The following is a 17494-nucleotide window of genomic DNA, read 5'->3' as shown; positions in this document are numbered from 1 at the left end:
AAAGCTCTTGCCTTGCTCGTGTCCAGATCAAAACGTCCATAGATGCACCTTTGCGAGCTCGAGCCCCGGCATGATTTTATTCCTATTCTAACCGTTGAATGTTCTACGTCAGTCGTCGCAACCTACTTTTCAAAGCTAATTATCGGCTTCACTCAACCAGCCAAAACTGGAACAGCTCACGAGTGCAGTGAAAGACCAAAAGATCACCTGGATGGAAGGCACAATGTCATCTGACAGCGGAAGTTTCGTATATCGGATGTGTCGCCCGCTTGAGTTGACCCCAGTCGACCGCTCTCGACTCGGCCTCGACAACTTAATTTGGCCCAAGCATTGGCCGTGAAACCTTAATATACAGTCATATCTCGCCTGCCCCAAGTTAAACAGCTTCTTAACAAAATATATGATGATCTAGGTCGACAATGAATTCCTCCTCTGACGACATGACTTCTACGCTTTAAGTGTGGAACCCCTGTCGTGGGGATACATTCCCTGATGGCCAAAGGGGCAAAAACAACAGTAACCAAAAAATAAAGAAGGAAAGTATAAATAATAATAGTGGGAGACTTCCTTCTATGCTCTTGAATTCACGTTACTGATTTTTTATTTGAGTTTCTCACAACAATCCCCAATATAATATACAGAAAGCTATGGGTACTGCTAGCCTTGAAGTTGACCCTGACAGCTTTGTCAAACTCGACGCCTTTACAAGCCAAACGTATCGAGATGTTTATCCAGCAATTGACCCTACTCGCCCCGAGCTGTCCCAGGCGGGAAAAGTGATCGTTATCACTGGCGCTAGCCGTGGCCTTGGACGTTTGGTATGTTCTTGCTTCTCGCCCCTATATAACGAGGAGATAAATATCCAAGGACTTCGTTAAGACCCATTTCTAGTCCTTTGCAGCATCGTTCGCCCATGCCCATGCCGATGCGATCATCCTCTTGGCACGATCCTCTATCAATTTGGCGGAGACCGAGAAGCTCATTAAAGATATTAATCCGTCGACATGTGTGTTGTCGATCGTCTTAGATATCTGTGACGAGGCAAAGGTCAAGAACGTCTTTGATAGAATTAAAAATCAATTCGGCATTCCTCATGTCCTTATCAACAATGCAGCTGTACTTCCCTCACAGGGAAAAATTACGGAGCAGAAGTCCAGTCAATGGTGGGAGACCCATGTACGTCACCTCCCTTGTTCATTCATATGTGGCTCTTCAAGCTCCCCAAAGGGTACAGACACCACGGGGTGTCGGAAACCATAATGAATAATGGCTGACTGTGCTTTGTAAAGGAGGTTAATGTCCGAGGGACATATAATGTCACCAAGGCATTCCTACAAATGACCGGACCCAATCCTGCCAACCCAACAACGATTATCAATGTGACTTCAGCCGCGGGTCATATTGTCGCCCAAGGGATGAGTTCCTACTGTCTGACCAAGTTAGCGGTTACCCAGCTCACTGCGTTTCTCAAAAACGAGTACCCCGGAATTACGTCTGTTAGTCTGCACCCAGGTATGATTCTCACAGATATGGGTTCGAGTGTCTCCTGGTTAGAACCATTCATGAGAGATACTGCAGAATTATCAGGTGGTACAGCAGTGTGGCTGTCAACTGGAGACAAAAGCTTCCTGTCTGGCAGATATGTAGCAGCGAATTGGGATGTAGCTGAGCTTGAGAGGAGGAAAGAAGAAATTATTCGGGATAATCTGTTAACTGTATGTCTGAGAGGGAGGTTTGGTGAACAAAGTTCAACAGGTAATCTTTACGCAAGTTGATAAATAAATACGGGATGGAAGGCGTCCTGAGGATTCTCAACGCTATATAGTGTCTGGAGTCCATTCTGATAGTGGCTAGTGATGTGTTTTTAAGTCTGTTATGTCTTATTCACATTCCTTGTCTATTATTTTGCCCACTGGTTAGATATTAACGCCAGTGTGACTAGAGTGGCATAACCTAAGTATGTAACCTAGTTAGCCTAGCCATAACATCACATAACCAATTTCGATCAGGTTCAGGCATGATATCATTTAAGTACAATCGAGTATCGATCAAGAAAATTGATAAATATCTCTCCATTTCTTATTATGTATAACATCCTGAGAGGCGGATTCGCTGGCTATGAGTGTAGACTTAGTGCCACTCGCTGCATACTAGGCCGTAACTCTGAAATGCGAGAGCATTTACATAAAGATAGTCTGTCGAGGACAGGTTGGGAGCATTTAAACCGGCACCTCACCCTGCCGCCGCTCAATCAAATGCGATTCTCCCAAAGTACCCTTCAGGACCAACACCATGTCATCGACGGCAGACAAGAACTTCAAATACGAACTGATGGCCACACAATACCGACGATAATTCTCATCCCGCACTAGCGTCGTACTCAACTCCGCAGCGCGGTGCTGTGCATACCACTGCTCGAAACACCGCTTCACCAGCGGCGTTGGCAAGCGTTCTGGCAGGGGAAGGCCTGACTTCAGCGCCTGTTCGATCACACTCAATACCGCCATAATATCACCAATGTGATGATCGTTCAGCAGGCCCACATTCTGGGCAAACCGTTCCTGGAGGTGCTGTGGGAGACTGGTGGATAGGATCAGTAATCGACCCAGGGCTTGGTTCATGTCCTGGCAGAGGCCATGCATTTTTGCCAGTGCCTCTCGGTGGAACGGACCAAGCGTCATTTCGAATCTTAGGAGGCCGATTGAACCTTGGATGGAGAGGAGGGTTTCCGCGACCTCGACGGCGATCTTCTCCGCGACTGCACCTATGGGGCTGTTGGTTTCCGGTCGGCCCCAATGCGATAGTAATAGAGCATAGTGATCAGACAGCGTGCGGATGGTGTTCGATAATGTCTTACAAATATGTCGTGTTGCGGAGGGCGGACGGGGAAATATCTGAACGATGAATGCGGCGACGAAGCCTAACAGCACGGTGACGAGTCGCTTCCAAAAGGCTTCATACCCGTGCCCCGGTAGGCCATATTGCCATGTGTGGGTGTCATCGTAACTGAAGCCGACAACCAGAATAAAGGTGGCGCCGCCCATAATGGCCGCCATGGTGAGGATTGGAGGCAGGAACAGACGCCACCACATCAGGATGGCGGTCATCGCCGCCGTAATTGCCGCCAGGCCATAGGCATTCCCCGGCCCATTGCCGGCGCCAATGTACCAGGCGACCATGCCCATCACACCCCCGACGACGGTACCAATCGTACGACCGACGAGCGATACGGTAAAATCGCCCATGTACACGAGCAAGGTGGTTTGGGCGGTGATCAGAGCCCAGATACCTTTTTCTCGGTAGTAGAACCCAGCACTATGTGGAATAGAAGCAGGTATGGCGACCGCGATCGTGACGATGACCATGCGCAGTGCATACATTCCGCCGGGATTCGTGAACCAGTGAAAAAAGCCAGTGAGCGCTCTCACCAACAGGCCTCGTCGGATAGGCCTTCCGTGGCCGCGGCTAATCTTCAGACGCCGATGCGCCTCTTTGGCTTGCTCTTCAGCATCGTCAGGGTCGGTCGCAGGGGCTGTGGCGAGATCTTCTGCGGGCGCTTTTTGGCGCGGGTTGACCAGCCAGCTGAAAGCGTAGCGCAATCCCGAAGGAATCCAGATACGTTCCTTAGTGCGCGCTTGCATTAACCGATGGACCTGGGCCAGGAGTCGTTCTAAAGCTTCTGCAGTGCCGAGGATGCGTTCCTCCATTACCATTCCCAGTATTATTCCACGGAGGGCATGGGGCCCCAAGTGTTCGGACGCTTTTAACTGGCCACTCTCATCAAACAAGTCGGCATGGCTGTCGAGAAGCGCTTCAGTGGTCTCCGCCGCACATGATGATCGGGTTGACTGTAGAGTATGCAATACGGTATCCGCTCTCGTCACAAGCTCATTCAGGCGGTTGTGCGATGCGGCTCGACGAAGCCATCGGCCAGAATTGACCCCATGAAGGCACTGCACAATGAGCTCACTCGTTTCCGAACACAGTTCGAGCAGTTCAGTAGTTGACTTTCTCAATGCCTCGCGTGTGCGGGCTCGAGAAGCCCCGTGCTCGGGACTGTTCAATGCTTGCAGCAGATCTGCGCTCTCCTGTAACTGATACTGCCCGACTTCGCGGACTCGCTTTTCCTGCATGTCGCTCTTCTCAGATCCCTGTTTCGAGAGCGGCTGGAATTCTTGTAGCTTTCGGTCGGCTCTTAGGAGGGTAATGTGGTAGTCCATCAATGACACAGTGGATAGAATAGCCTGTCGCAGAGGCTCTTGTAACGTTTTGATGTCGTCTGAACTCCAGCGGCCACGGGAAAAGTCAAGGGGTAGGAAGGCCAATGATGGTTGCATGGCCTTGAATGCTCCGATGATCTTCGCTTTGGTGGCCGTCAACTGCTGCAGGTCGAGGGCTTCGCCTGCAAACCTTTGCCGGGTGCACTTCAGTGGGATTTCCCCCAGACGGACGAGTTGCTGCATTTGCGTGAGGGCTACAAACGATGTCGACTGCGGGAAGAAGACCAAACAGCAGGCAAATCCCAAACCGATGCCGATGGCGCCTGGTTTAATGAGGACCTCCGGCAGGGAAGAGGTGAATGATGGCAAACTTGGCCCAAAGAGCAGAAACAGGTCCGCGATGATGATGCCGAAGATCTGCGCCAAGGCGAACTTGGGATTGGCGACACGGACACGAGACATGAAATAAATGAAAACACAGATCATCACGTAGAAGATGACGGTGACGCGGGCATCGAGCATGAAGCCATCGTACACGAGGATTTTAGCCTCCGCGGCTGGACTCGTGCCTGTCTGATTACCGATCGCGACCGCTTGCTGTTGCAACGCCTGTACCATCGCCTTCGTTTGTGCGTCTGGTCGTGCCGCTAAGGCGGCTTTCATACTGAGGAGCCCCCATGCCCACGCGAGACACATGCCAAAGAGGAGCGACAGCGTGGCTAGCAAATAGACGAAGAGGATTCCCGCTGGGGGTACAATGTACAGCACCAAAGCCGCGAAGAAGGTCGCGATGCCGATCTGGTGCAAGGCTGGACCGATGAATATCAGCAGCGAAGCCACCCAGGCCGCAGCCCAGCAGCGAAAGAGTACCTTCAAGTCGCGCGCATTGAAGTGGTCCAACCAGCCCGGGAGCTTCAACCGACGACCCTGCTGGCTGAGCTTACCATTGCGGGCAGCATCAGAGGACTTGGGATCGGGCATTTTCTGCACGACATTCGGGTCTCAGATCTTAAAAATCGGAGACAGGACACGAGGAATGCAGGTCATCCGAAGTGCGAGAAGTCGGGAACGGACCCGTGGGACGGCCCTGGCCAGTCTGCGAATTAAGTTCGGAGGTCCAGGAATGCAACCATAAAATCCTGAGCTCAATAACATCCAATGGTATAGCCTGATTTGACGTCATGACGGGGCCCTGGACTGGAGGATCAACACTCCACTAGACTGATTGAGCCCGAAACAAACACGAGAAGTCGGAGAATGTCCATTCAGCTCAAAGGTCGGCGTGGGTCTATCGATCATTAATCGTCTCTCGTCGTTCCAGCCCTAGTTTTCCTGCCATGTGCCGAGGTCCATTATCCACATCGGGGTTGGAGTTAAATTTTCTGTTCCCATAAAATAAGCATTTTGAAGAGGGAGTAATAATCATCATAATGATAATACTGAAAAATAAAACAAAGCTGACATATACAAACGATTCTTCAGCGTCCGAGTTTCTACGTAGACCGGACCATATTGGTGACTCGAGACACTCAAGTCCCATCCAGCTTCGGCCCTGGTCGGTGAGTACGGAGTAAAATAATAAAGGGATATATATCCTTTGCGCAGGAACCGTAGTTTATACTCGTACCCTAGCACCAAGGTGGAGACCACGCCACACTGAGGGTTTCTGTACCTGACAGTTGCTGCACCTGGTGTCGATAAACACACCGACGCTAGGAGTTGATCAGAGCTGGAAGAGATCATTCCATGGTCATGGCTCTTGTCACACAACTGGTACCCGGTATTTTCTACAACTCTAGTTGTGTTGGATAGGGCTAGCCTTCCAGAAAAAAGCAAATTCCGACTTGACCCTCATGCAGCCATGGCCTTCTCCCTCGCGGACATGGCGTCGCAGGTTTGACCATCGATTGGTAGTCATGAATCGTATGGCCGCCGAACAATATGAGTTGCACAGAACGAACTAGATATGGCGATTGAAACGGAAAGACTGCTGTTAGGCGTCTTTGCTGGAGGCTACTCTTACTGCTTTCTTCGAGACTGTTGGGCCAATCATAGTGACACAGATGAAGAAAACATGAGACGGAATCAACAGGATTATAGTGCAGATAAGAAAAGATAAGAAAAGGATCACTGCAAGCCAAGTTTTGTATGAATATAGAATATGCCTCCTGAGTTGGGATTAGTAACCTCTCTCCACTGAGGACCGATGATAAGCAAATACCTCCGAGAAATGTTGTGAGGCGAGAGGCATCAGCCACCAAGAGTCTAGATCGTCTTTGTCCCGACGGGAATCCCTTGGCGAGAGGTTACGTGCAATCCTCCTATTCGCTGGCTGGGTTGCTAATGGATTGCCTGATGGGGTTCTATACATTACATGCATGTCTACAGGGCCCAATCGTAGGATTGCACCAGGAGTGGATTCCAGGAAAACTTCGCGGATGCCTTCCCCCCTGATCCTACAAATCTGTACTGACCAACGACCGGAGCATCGTCGGACAACACATCTCTTCTAATGCGTGGAGTCTTCCGATTCAATGCCCTTCTCAAGTTTCCAATGGTACTCTCGGTCTGCGAGCATCACTGCCAAGTCGGCATCTTCGTAGACCTGTTCCGCAACGAAAGGGAAGCGTCCTGCTCGCACCGATGCACAGGAAGGAAAGCCGAGGCGACTTACTGGTCGGTGCGCAGAGCATGAATCGGAGTCTTCCTGCTACGACAGCCGCTGAGAGGGATTGACATCCAAAGCCTGATGAGTTTGAGTTTATCCCCACATGGCATACTTTGCGCCACTCCTGACTGCGACACGAGAGAGCGTGGAGTCCTTTGTCTGCCTATAGCACGGATCAGTAATGCCCCGCGGGAAACTGGCGGCCGACGAGATGGGCACCAGTGCGTCAGCAACAGTCGCCAACGCAACATGCTTCACCGTGACAATCCGTGGAGACTCCACCATGGCCTTCACGATAACTAAGCGTTCCGGCCCCCGTCCCTGTCATGTGAAACGGAGTTGCTTCTAACCATGCAGAAGAGGAAACAATATCTAGGAGCTGAAGACTTCTACAAAGGCAAGAGATCATCACCCTTTCTCCATACCATGAAGGCGTCTGTCCCTAACCCTATGCCAGGTCTAAGATTGTTGGATTCTAAGTTGGCGGCGATACCGATCATCGTCGCTTTTGCACCCATAAAAGTCATAGCGGCCGGAGGATTCGTCGCTGTGGCGCATCTCAAGAACCGACAAACCACGAAGGACCTAGACTACCTGCTGGAACCCGACTGGGCCAACGACAATGACATCAAACAATCGCTTCGCGAGGCAATTGTGCAGGTAGCAGATGAGCTCGGCTATCCACAAAACTGGGCAAATGAGGATGTCGCGCTGTTCGTAACCAAGCAAGCGAGGCAGTTGCTGATGGACCTTGCGTTGAAACAGAATATTGTACTATGGTCCGGAAACCAAATAACCGTTCTTTCAGCACCGGTCGAATGGGCACTGGAACGGAAATTGCGACGCATTTACGCGGCAGACCGGGGCCGGAAAGCCGAACTGGATCTATCTGACGCGCTGGCGATGTTGAACCTCTTGAAGAAGGCCAAGGGGAAGAGGCTGGACATGGAATATTATCGCACATTGAATATTAACGGCTTCGACGTGGTCCCGGACCGAGAGACGATGCAACGCGTGTCGGCCGCTTACAAGGCAAAATACAATGAGGAGGTCTTCTCCTGATCCTACTATAGATCGATGGTCATGATCCGACCAGATGCGTCACGTGTCGTTGCCTGGGTGCCTCCGTAGCCGTCAGTGCTGGCAACCTCGTTGGAGGCACGTACGGTAAGGCATCGACAGATTCTATCCCATGACCAGTCCTAATATGCGTAGTCAATGTCTCAAGGTATTAGACGTGGCTGATTCAAATGGTGTAGAGCCACCCAACATTCGTGACGATATTTCGACGAGCAAAGACCTTGTTTAATCCATCTGCTTCCAGCAGGAGCTTCCTGTCGTCGGAAACATATTCTGGTGGAAACCGGTTGAGGTCTCCAGGGGAAATTGCTGGCACCGAGCTTGTCCAGACCGGCCCTGAGACGGGCGCATACGGAGGCAAGAAATCCTTTCCCGTTTCTCGCATGATATGGTTGCGGTTCCGGCGCAAACCTAAGCTCAAACGCCAGTTGAACGCAACGACCAGTTCTTCCACCAGACACGCTAGAATGGCATACCGCACCGGATCCGCATCCCGTGGGTCGCGAATACCCTGTAACGACCAGTGCCGCTGATACCAGAAGTATTCCGTTTCGGGACCGAGCGCCTCATACAGGCCGGATATCATCGCTTCATACATTCGGTAGAGGGATCGCATGGGGGTGTCTCGCGCACGCCATAGTGGGATACTCCGTAGGTCGTCCAAGTATTCTAGTTTATTTTCTTCTAACTCCACATTACCGAGAATGTCGAGGGGCGCAACCGGGTCCGGAACGGGAAAACTCCAGCTTGGGAATGGAATCAATAGGCGTATCAGAGCGAGAAGAGGGCTTTCATGGAATCGGCGTAGTCGGACCAGGCTGCCTCGCAGCCGCAAGGGTGTGCTGAGATTTCGAAGTCGCCAGAGCCATTGGTGCAGCCTCAAGCGTAAAGACTTTTTGCGGGGTGGAGGGGACATCAAACCAGGGGAGGGAATTTAGTTCATGAAGAGAGAGTGTCTGTATGAATGTGTATATTTGGAAAGGGAAAATGAAGACAAACAAGCGGTCAATTTGGCACCTGATTTGGTGGCCGGATTAACACTCCTCCCGATCACTTTTTTGTTTGGGGGAATCTGGGGAAAGTGACGTCATCAGTCACCGTGTTTATGCCTCTGGCTATTCCATATTCCTCTCTTGAATCTTAAAGCATTCATGGTACTGTGGTAGTGTCTTATAGGATTAGAACCACTTTGATACAATTGCTATGTTTATAACTTCCGCGGGAATGTGTTTAGACCCATCCAGGCACATCGAGCGTATCTGCACATAACCATCCCGATATATATTCCCAGGACCTTTCTCCCCCTTGAATACCCGTAGCTCTAGATGTTCAGTTGCCCGCCTGTACTGCGTCCGCCATGCCCCCTAACGTGTCAAATCTCCAATCATAGACGGTGTCATCCCGATTACCCATAATGGCTCCTGGACGCACAATCCACACAGACTTGATATCCACCTTCCGCGCCGGGTGATGGTCATGAAACTGGCTCTGCGCGGTCTGGAGCACCTGACTGGGTTCAACCCCAAACTTCTCCTTCACAGCGCTTAGCATATACTTGAAGTTGTTGATATTGGGCTTATATGATCCAATGTCTTGTGCCGTAATGATTAGATCGAAGGGAAAGCCTTGAAGACTGCCGGCATTGGTCTTGGCAAACGACTCACGGTCGACGTTGGACAGGACCACAAGCTTGTAATGCTTCGATAATTGCTTCAGTGCGTCGACGGTGTCAGGGAACGCTGGCCAATGCCCTACTGATTCGCCGAAGGCCTTACTTTCTTCCGCGGTGGGAGTGGGGAGGCCTAGTTGTTGCAGCAGCGCAGGGTGGATGGTAGCTAGAAGATCGGAGTAGTGCATCTCCGGTGTTTTGGCTTGCTGATCCCGCTCCAGCTCATGGAAGACGTGGAGAATATGCTCACGGGATAACTGAGGGGTGTTTCTATCAAGAGACGTTTGGAGAGCAGCCAAAATGCCTCCTTCCCAGTCCACCAGGGTGCCGTAGACATCAAATGTCAGCAGACGGTAGTCTTGAAGTTGTGACATTTTTTCTTGAATGCTTGAACAGGACTCAAAGAAATAAAGATATTAGAAAATGTAGAAGGGGAATGAATCTGCAGCACAATTGTTACAACCAGAAGTCTTCCATGCCATTTATATCGATTTTCAATCTCCCCAACTGCGGGGTTTCATATTTTCGGCTTTGCCCGTTTTGGGACGCCGCTATCAACAGCCTAAAGATGGAATATCAAAAGACAGAGGTTGGGCTGAAGTTTGCATATTTCCAAATATTTGTAAGCTTATTGCGCTTTTAAACAGGAAGAGCCCCGATACCGATTCTATTCATGTTTACTAATACTTACTGCCGAGTGGAACTGGTAGTAAAGACACGCTGTTCATCACGATGAAGCTCCGTTTGGACTATATTATAAGCTGCCCTTCTGGAAATGAGACGTGCTGCAACGAAGGAGATAATGCTTCACCGGACAATCGTTAGATTTGCCGACGGGCAATTATACTCCTGATCTCTCCAAGCCTCTCCTCTTCGCCAAGTCGTTATCCACAACGTCATCCAAAACCGCCTCCCCTCTCTTCATAGCCTCTAGCCTGGCCAGCTTCAACCTCCTCGTTGCCCTCTCCGTATCTCTAGTTATCCACCAAGTGACAAGGGTAGTCAAAATACAAGCCGCCATTAACCCCATCGTAACGGCGAACGGCACCGTATAATGCGGCGCATACTTGCTTTGGAATATCTGCGGACCGATAGCACCTCCAATCTGACCATAGCTATTTACGAAGCCGATGGAGAAGGCGGAGCCAGTCGCGCGGCTCGTGGTCTGTACGCGCCACGGCCACATCAGCGGGAACCAGGCACTTCCTAGTGCATTGGCGATGACAGTCACGGCGTAGACGGCGCCGTTACTGGGGAAGCTGTAGAGAACACCGTAACAAGCTAGGATGACAACTAGAAAAGACAATGGGTAAAGGGGTCGGGGAAGACGAGAGCTGTCAGCCCAAATACCGAAAACCCCGATGCAGATGACCGTTAGGACGGAGGTGGGGATGTTGAGAAGCTGGGATGTCGCAATGTCCCTGGTTTTTTTTCAGCTAAGCATCATTATAGAAGGCCAAGGGGGACATACGTGAACCCTAAGTTGGCGATCACGGTCGGTTGGTAGAATCGTAGACCGTGCGTGCCCACGGTAAAGAAGGCCCATATCAGGGTGAAAAGCCACAGGCGGCGGTCTCTCAGTGAATCGAGGATTTCACGGAAATTGAAGTTGATCTCTTCGGCTCGGGGTGCATTGCGTGGTAATCGTGCCTGGATGAACGCTTTCTCTTTGTCTGTAAGCCATTTGGCTTGAGGAGGAACTGTCACCTCACGATTAGTCTCGCTATCCATCGTCTCCAGTCAGGGGGATGGTATGCATACAATCAGGAAATATGAATATCAGTGACAAGCCGAACGCGACCGTGATAATACCCTCGGTTAGAAAGAGCCTGAACATGCCTGCATCAGTAACGAATACCTCACAGGAAGGACGAAATCGCACCATTGCCAACCCGATAGTCCATGAGAGCCAGAAACCGTATCGAATGCGTAAGCGAGTACGCCGCTGATAATTCCAGAGAAGTTTCCAAGGATATCTTGTTCTGTTTAGCAATGCTAGCATATCGGAAGACGCAGGCTCACTTACAAAAATAAAGCAATCTTAACGACATCTCATCCGGCCTATACCAGTAGCATAATTGGAGAATAACGCCAGGAAACAACCCGGCTTCAAACTAAACCACAATGTTAGCAATCCAAACGACCGAGTCACGTCAACAGGGGTCCTACCAAGCCCAGAAGGAAGCGCACCGCGTACAGTCCCTCCTTATTCTTGACTGCGGCATGACAGGCGAGGGCAATTCCCCAACTAATCTGCTGCTGTCAGTTTTCCTCCCATCCAGTAATACTAACTAAGCGCTTACCATGATCCGAGACTGCCACCTGGAGGGAAGCAATCGTTTGAATAAGAGGTTTGACGGGGTTTCGGCCACAATATATGGAATCTAAAGCTGTCAGCAAAACCCGCAAAGAATACACTCGATACATACGTAGTAAAGAACTGTGACGAGGTTATATTGATCAGCGGTCATGCCGAGCTGGGTCAAGATATTTCTGTCTGTTCCCTTGTTCATGATCTTCGCATTCGCGACCTAAGTAAAGTACGTCAGTATCGCCCTCGTTGACCAGAAGAATGCTCTCATACATTTTCAGAATCTATGTTCTTCAATAGGAACATTATCGCACAAAGTGGCATAATGTGCCAATCGACCCGACGCAACAGCTTTTTCTCTTCATCGGCTGTAAGGGAGGTTCGTGCCCTCATCCACTCGGCATCGAATCCCGCAATATGCTCAGTACCGGCGCTCTCATTGTCGAGCGCCTGGCCACGACTTGCGTAGTGGAGAGTATTATCTTTCCTGCCATCATGGACGGAGCTCTGCTCACTGACAACATTGTTTTTCGAATCTCTCATTCTTGTATGCACGCACTCTAGTAAAGCTCGGTGGACAAGAGGATGTTGGAATATATGGAAATCAGGTCGGAACCAGAATTTTACAATCGTTTACGATGAAGTATGCATGTATTTTCTAGCGGCATTGGCTTGGTTGAATTAAACTATTGCACTTTTTCGTCCCTCTCCTACCCCAACAGCGTCTATCGACCGTAAGCACAGATGCAGCATAGTCTCCAGTTGACGTGCTGCAAGGATCAAAGCACGTTCATACTACTGCAACTACCTCTGCGGACTTTGTCCGAAGTACTACGAATGTACTAGTCTTAGATTTAATATCGGCAATCAAAATAGGAAGTTCAGCACGGCATTCGTTAGCTTCTGCCCCACTTCTATCACATCATCAGTTAACCTGAATCAGTTGCTCTAGTGATAGTTGGTACTTTTTCAGGGTCATCGACTTCCCTGAATCAAAGCTTCTAGCTTCCAAAAGCTGAAAAATATCTGGATATGTAACTATCTTCCTGACATTATGAGTGTGGTCGTCTTTTCATTGGTAGCTATAACATCACAACTAAGCAATATCCCCTGTTTTAAACTGTCTCAACCACATGGGTCTCAGATCCTTTCTTCGTAACTCCCTTGTAGAACTGCCGCTCCTCATAGACCTTAACATCGTCATCGGCATAGATACGGCCCTGCTTCTCTTCCTTAATTCTTAACCGACGGATTCTACGGACATCCCACTCAACATTCCTGGTCAACCACCATGTCCACAGGTTCGCTAGACAGGCTGCACCAATCACACCGGCACAAATACCGAATGGTGTCTTGTATCCGTTGTAGGCAAATTTGGATTGAAAAAGTTGTGGTCCGATAACGCCGCCAACTTGGCCAACGCAGGACTGGAATGCTAATGTGAATGCGGCGCCGGTAGTCCCTTTTAGGGAAGATGTTCGCCCTGAGATAGGGTTAGTTTGTCGAACTATTAAAGAAAGAAGAAAGCTGAAGTAAAGCAGAGCTCAGAAGATAAACTTACATGCCCAGAACGGAATGAAATATACCGAATAGAACATATTGCCCAACACGCACGAGATATAGATTCCAACGCGGGATTCCAAAACTGTTAGCAAGATGAAACACACAAGCATTGGTCCCATAATACAGAACATGGTGTACGCAGGGCGAGTCAGGTATGCCTGTTTCAGGAACCAGCCTGAGAAGATAATCGCTAGGACTGCCGCCGCAGATGGCGGGATATTAAGCAACTGATTGCGTGGAAGCCCCGCAAACCCAAGACTGGTGGTGATCGTGGGAAGCTCCCATGTTAAGGCGTATCCTGAAAAATTGACGAGAACCTGGGATAGCATGAAGGCATAGGTTCGCGGATCCTTGAGTGATGCGATCACTTCTTCTTTGCAAAAGTCGGAGTCTGCTGTCTTGGGTGCATTCTCTGATAGTCGTGCTTCGACATAGTCTTGTTCTCGTTCCGAAAGCCACTTTCCAGTCCTAGGAGACTTGGGCCAGTCTGGAAGGACAAGGTAGATGACTCCGGAGAAAAGGATGGTAAATAGGCCTTCTAATAAATAGACCCTTGTGACTCGTTAGTTAAATACGTCTCCAATGTGGTTTGATACTAACCATCGCCATGCACTCATTCCACGTAACCCGTTCATGTATGATATTCCATATGCTAATAGCGAACCTACAATTCCGGACGTATTCTGGAAACCGAACATCCACATGATGGGCTTGCCCATCTCATCGCTGCGGTACCAGCCGCATAGCTGGGCAGCTATACCTGGAAACATGCCTGCTTCGCACATCCCAAGGAGGAAACGTAGTGCCCAGAGAGTTTCTTTATTCTTTGCTGCTGCATGACAGGCGAGCACAATACCCCAAGTTAACATAATTCGCGACTGCCATAAGCGCGGCGTGAGCCGCTTCAGTAAAAGATTACTCGGTACTTCGAACACAATGTAGCTGATCTATAACATGTTACTCCTTGTTCATCTTTTGTGCCCAATAGTTGTGGTTATAGCTGACAATAGCTAAATAGGAGTTTTGACAAGGGACGAAAGGAGAACTAACAAAATAAATAGACTGGACCCAATTGTATTCGTCCGATGTCATCTTAAGTTCGTTTAGCACGTTCCGGTCTTCTCCAACTTGCAATACCTTGACGGACGCCGCATTGGTATAATCAATCTAAGGTAAATCAAATGAGTATTAAAACAGGGCCTCGGCACACATGGGAGAATGACGCTTGTTACGCACTGTTTTGATAATGTACATCATGCCGATCAAAAATAAGAACCGCCTATCAATCTTCCTCCGGATTCGCTTGTCCTCCTCCGCCGTAAACGATTGGAGTAGGGCTTTTCTTCTTTCATCTTCAACTCCAAGGTTGGAACTGCTCTCTCCTGCGTCAGAGAACACTGTTGAGTTGGTGATTTTTTCCATAGCCGCGAGAGCACGGCGAGGACAGTAAGCAACAGCGAGGGAAATCGAAAATTCAGGAAACAGGAAGCGGAAGATAGAGTTGACAATTAAGAAATACTATGCTAGAGGAAACACGGCGGTATTCATGCATCATGAATGAAGGCCAGAAGGGCATCCGCCAAGGTTTAACGGACATGAACAATACCTCGTGGCTATCACACAATTACTCTCTCCCTCCTTGTCAACTCCTAGAACTGACCTGCCAAGTCTAGACAGAGTTTAGTTCAATGTGGAGAAAAGCAATACGAGTTGGCTGTTGTCGCTAAAGCCTTATCGATGGGGTGATCTGTAAACGGGATGACGTGCGCATATCAGTCTCGATTTCGGCAGTTATCCCAAATGACAGCTAAAGGTATTCGTAAAACAAGGACATCGCCGTTTCGTCCTTTTTTGCAATATGCATACTAGTCTTGGAAGAAATAAAAGGAGTTTGGACTAATTTGAAAGTAACCACACTATGCCAGTACGAGCGATACATTCATTTAATAGTCATAAATTGACCATACCTAATTCCCTGACATCTGAGCAGTTCTTTGCCTTCTCCAGTGGGGTGACTTGACACGTAGGATAACCATTGCTGACCCGACTAAAACAAAATTTAGTATCCCCAGCCCTGTAAAGCACCAACCCCATCCCATCCTCACGGTCAGTGGATGAATGATCGCTGCAGTCACTGCCGCCGCAGGGCTCCGAAGCATATTTCCCAATGCAAAGGCCTGCGCAGCTTGCTGGCGGATACACTCGGTAAGGAAAGCATTAGTCGTCACGAATATCCATGACATTCCAAGTCCCACTGCGACCAGACGATAGCTGTTAGTCAGGCTTTTCCTTTTTTTGTTTTCTTTTACATACAGCAAGCTGTGTTAAGGGAGGCAAACATACCCAGAAATGTCGACACTAGCACTGCTGCCGGATGAGTTGCCCTATGCACGAACCAGCCAAACATTACTAGACCGGCGGCACAAAGTATTATGCCTTCAATCTGGTCCCGAAGCCTGGCCTCCGGTGTGACCTTATCGTCTCCAAGCGCCTTGACCATGCGAGCTCGACGCCAGTCAGACCATCGACCGCCAGCAATGGAGCCGACAATCATCGCAACGCCAACGGCAAGGTATCCAGCTCCGACCTCCGTTGAGCTCCAGTGATATACATTCTCCAGTGCTGTAGGAAGCTGGACCGCGATCCCGAAATATGACGAATAAAGAATGGCGGTATTGACAGAGACGATGCCGATGGGAGGATAGGTGAAAAGGCGCCAGTAGCCTTTTAGGGTAGGTTTCGGGGGAGGAGGTCCGCGTTCGGGCTCGGGGGCGAGACAGGAGAGTGGGTTGGGAGGCCATAGGATCCAACCTTTATCACTATACGGCTTTCCGTTGCCTACACGGGCGCGAAGGGTCTCCGGCTGGAATAGAAGCATGACGAGCCAAAGCGCAACCGCCATAATTGCTAAGTTTGTGTCAGAACCGAAGGACTAGAAAAACAAGGGAACCTTCATACCCAAGAATGCGAAAATCCATCTCCAGCTTGCTTGACCAACGATTGCACCTCCCAGAATCGGGCCCAAAATAGGACCGCACTGAGGGCCCAGCATGAAGTAGGACATGGCCCGGGCACGTCGCTTGGGCTCCGTGATCTGTTCATAGAGTGAGTATAACCATTTCTTTTCAGCAAATACGAAAGGGCATGTCATACATCAGCGACTGTACCAGCACCCATTGACACGACAGCCGATGAGCCGAACGCCTGGACGATGCGCAGAAACACCAGAGCCCCAAAGCTTGTCGGAAGCACAGCCATTAAAACATTTGCGATGATATATACTACTAGAGAGATCAAGTACAACGGTCTTCGTCCCTTCCAATCCGCATAGCTTGACCAAAAGAGGGGCTATGTAAATGTTAGCCCATGGCCGCTGGCAAGCTGAGAGTATGCCAGAAGACTTACACCGAAGCCGAACACCGCCATGAATACGGAAACGGTCGCATTGATAGCTGCAGTGCTTACTTGAAACTCATGTTCTAAAACAGGCAAGGCAGGGAGGTAAATGTTTCCTGCCAATGGACCCAAGAAGCCGGCCACTGTCACCACCGCGAGAATGAACACTCTCCTCGGGCGAGAGAAGGCCGTATAGGGCGGCGGCTGTGTGACTGCACTTGCTGGTGATTTCTCTGGTATCGCCACAAGGCTTGATGCCTGCTCCTCCTTTGCAACCGAGCATGGCTCGCTCGGTGGGCTGGTGGCAGGACTCGTCATGGCCAAGATATGCTTGAATAACCGACTCGCACGCCGCACACAAACAAAGCAGTTCTTGCCCCGGGTATATGAAAGTCGTAAAGGCTTTACTTACTAATAAAAGAGTGAGAAATAGGTAATAATAATCATCATAATATTTAACTAGTTAGTCATCTTCATCCTCGTAGCACGAGTGGAGTTCAATGTTGAAAGGGCAGGGTTTAATAGCCAGGGCTATTCTCCACAATCGTATCCATGAAAATGTGCTCAATCCCGCGCACCTACACCTT

The 17494-nt window shown here is 49.6% G+C and overlaps 8 protein-coding genes across 8 annotated transcripts; 2 read left to right on the top strand and 6 right to left on the bottom strand.

Annotated features, from left to right (window-relative positions):
* Positions 1-401: 401 nt before the first annotated feature.
* On the top strand, positions 402-1775 carry BDV38DRAFT_292198 (SDR family NAD(P)-dependent oxidoreductase; the record flags this gene model as incomplete). The annotated part of the gene is made up of 4 exons (XM_032061957.1): positions 402-818; positions 892-1176; positions 1290-1719; positions 1756-1775. The coding sequence occupies exons 1-4, from the start codon at positions 648-650 to the stop codon at positions 1773-1775; spliced, it is 906 nt and encodes a 301-aa protein (XP_031914662.1). The 5' UTR covers positions 402-647.
* A 222-nt stretch (positions 1776-1997) lies between these two features.
* On the bottom strand, positions 1998-5423 carry BDV38DRAFT_68341 (uncharacterized protein). Its single transcript, XM_032063768.1, has one exon. The coding sequence runs from the start codon at positions 5199-5201 to the stop codon at positions 2220-2222; it is 2982 nt and encodes a 993-aa protein (XP_031914661.1). The 5' UTR covers positions 5202-5423; the 3' UTR covers positions 1998-2219.
* BDV38DRAFT_68353 (uncharacterized protein) lies at positions 5355-6181 on the bottom strand. The gene is made up of 2 exons (XM_032063769.1): positions 5683-6181; positions 5355-5602 (listed from the first exon to the last, which is right to left on the bottom strand). The coding sequence occupies exons 1-2, from the start codon at positions 5961-5963 to the stop codon at positions 5509-5511; spliced, it is 375 nt and encodes a 124-aa protein (XP_031914660.1). The 5' UTR covers positions 5964-6181; the 3' UTR covers positions 5355-5508.
* An 896-nt stretch (positions 6182-7077) lies between these two features.
* BDV38DRAFT_68320 (uncharacterized protein) lies at positions 7078-8042 on the top strand. The gene is made up of 2 exons (XM_032063766.1): positions 7078-7285; positions 7346-8042. The coding sequence occupies exons 1-2, from the start codon at positions 7240-7242 to the stop codon at positions 7948-7950; spliced, it is 651 nt and encodes a 216-aa protein (XP_031914659.1). The 5' UTR covers positions 7078-7239; the 3' UTR covers positions 7951-8042.
* Positions 8043-9164, bottom strand: BDV38DRAFT_68321 (uncharacterized protein). The gene has a single exon (XM_032063767.1). It carries the CDS (start codon positions 8882-8884, stop codon positions 8135-8137), a length of 750 nt encoding a protein of 249 aa, XP_031914658.1. The 5' UTR covers positions 8885-9164; the 3' UTR covers positions 8043-8134.
* Positions 9165-9171: 7 nt separating this feature from the next.
* On the bottom strand, positions 9172-10036 carry BDV38DRAFT_244120 (HAD-like domain-containing protein). Its single transcript, XM_032054276.1, has one exon. It carries the CDS (start codon positions 10009-10011, stop codon positions 9298-9300), a length of 714 nt encoding a protein of 237 aa, XP_031914657.1. The 5' UTR covers positions 10012-10036; the 3' UTR covers positions 9172-9297.
* Positions 10037-10578: 542 nt separating this feature from the next.
* BDV38DRAFT_292191 (major facilitator superfamily domain-containing protein) lies at positions 10579-12491 on the bottom strand (the record flags this gene model as incomplete). The annotated part of the gene is made up of 9 exons (XM_032061956.1): positions 10579-10718; positions 10748-11058; positions 11109-11337; positions 11399-11466; positions 11520-11613; positions 11664-11751; positions 11807-11890; positions 12067-12168; positions 12222-12491. 9 exons carry the CDS (start codon positions 12489-12491, stop codon positions 10612-10614), a joined length of 1353 nt encoding a protein of 450 aa, XP_031914656.1. The 3' UTR covers positions 10579-10611.
* Positions 12492-13063: 572 nt separating this feature from the next.
* Positions 13064-17225, bottom strand: BDV38DRAFT_292190 (major facilitator superfamily domain-containing protein; the record flags this gene model as incomplete). Its single annotated transcript, XM_032061955.1, has 8 exons — positions 13064-13431; positions 13510-14063; positions 14112-14389; positions 14748-14908; positions 15855-16418; positions 16470-16605; positions 16665-16859; positions 16917-17225. 8 exons carry the CDS (start codon positions 17223-17225, stop codon positions 13064-13066), a joined length of 2565 nt encoding a protein of 854 aa, XP_031914655.1.
* Between the last annotated feature and the right edge of the window lie 269 nt (positions 17226-17494).

This window comes from Aspergillus pseudotamarii (assembly GCF_009193445.1).
Source record: "Aspergillus pseudotamarii strain CBS 117625 unplaced genomic scaffold BDV38scaffold_20, whole genome shotgun sequence".
NCBI classification, from domain to species: domain Eukaryota; kingdom Fungi; phylum Ascomycota; class Eurotiomycetes; order Eurotiales; family Aspergillaceae; genus Aspergillus; species Aspergillus pseudotamarii.
Note: the sequence above shows the minus strand (reverse complement) of the source record. Positions and strands in the feature narration are given on the sequence as shown.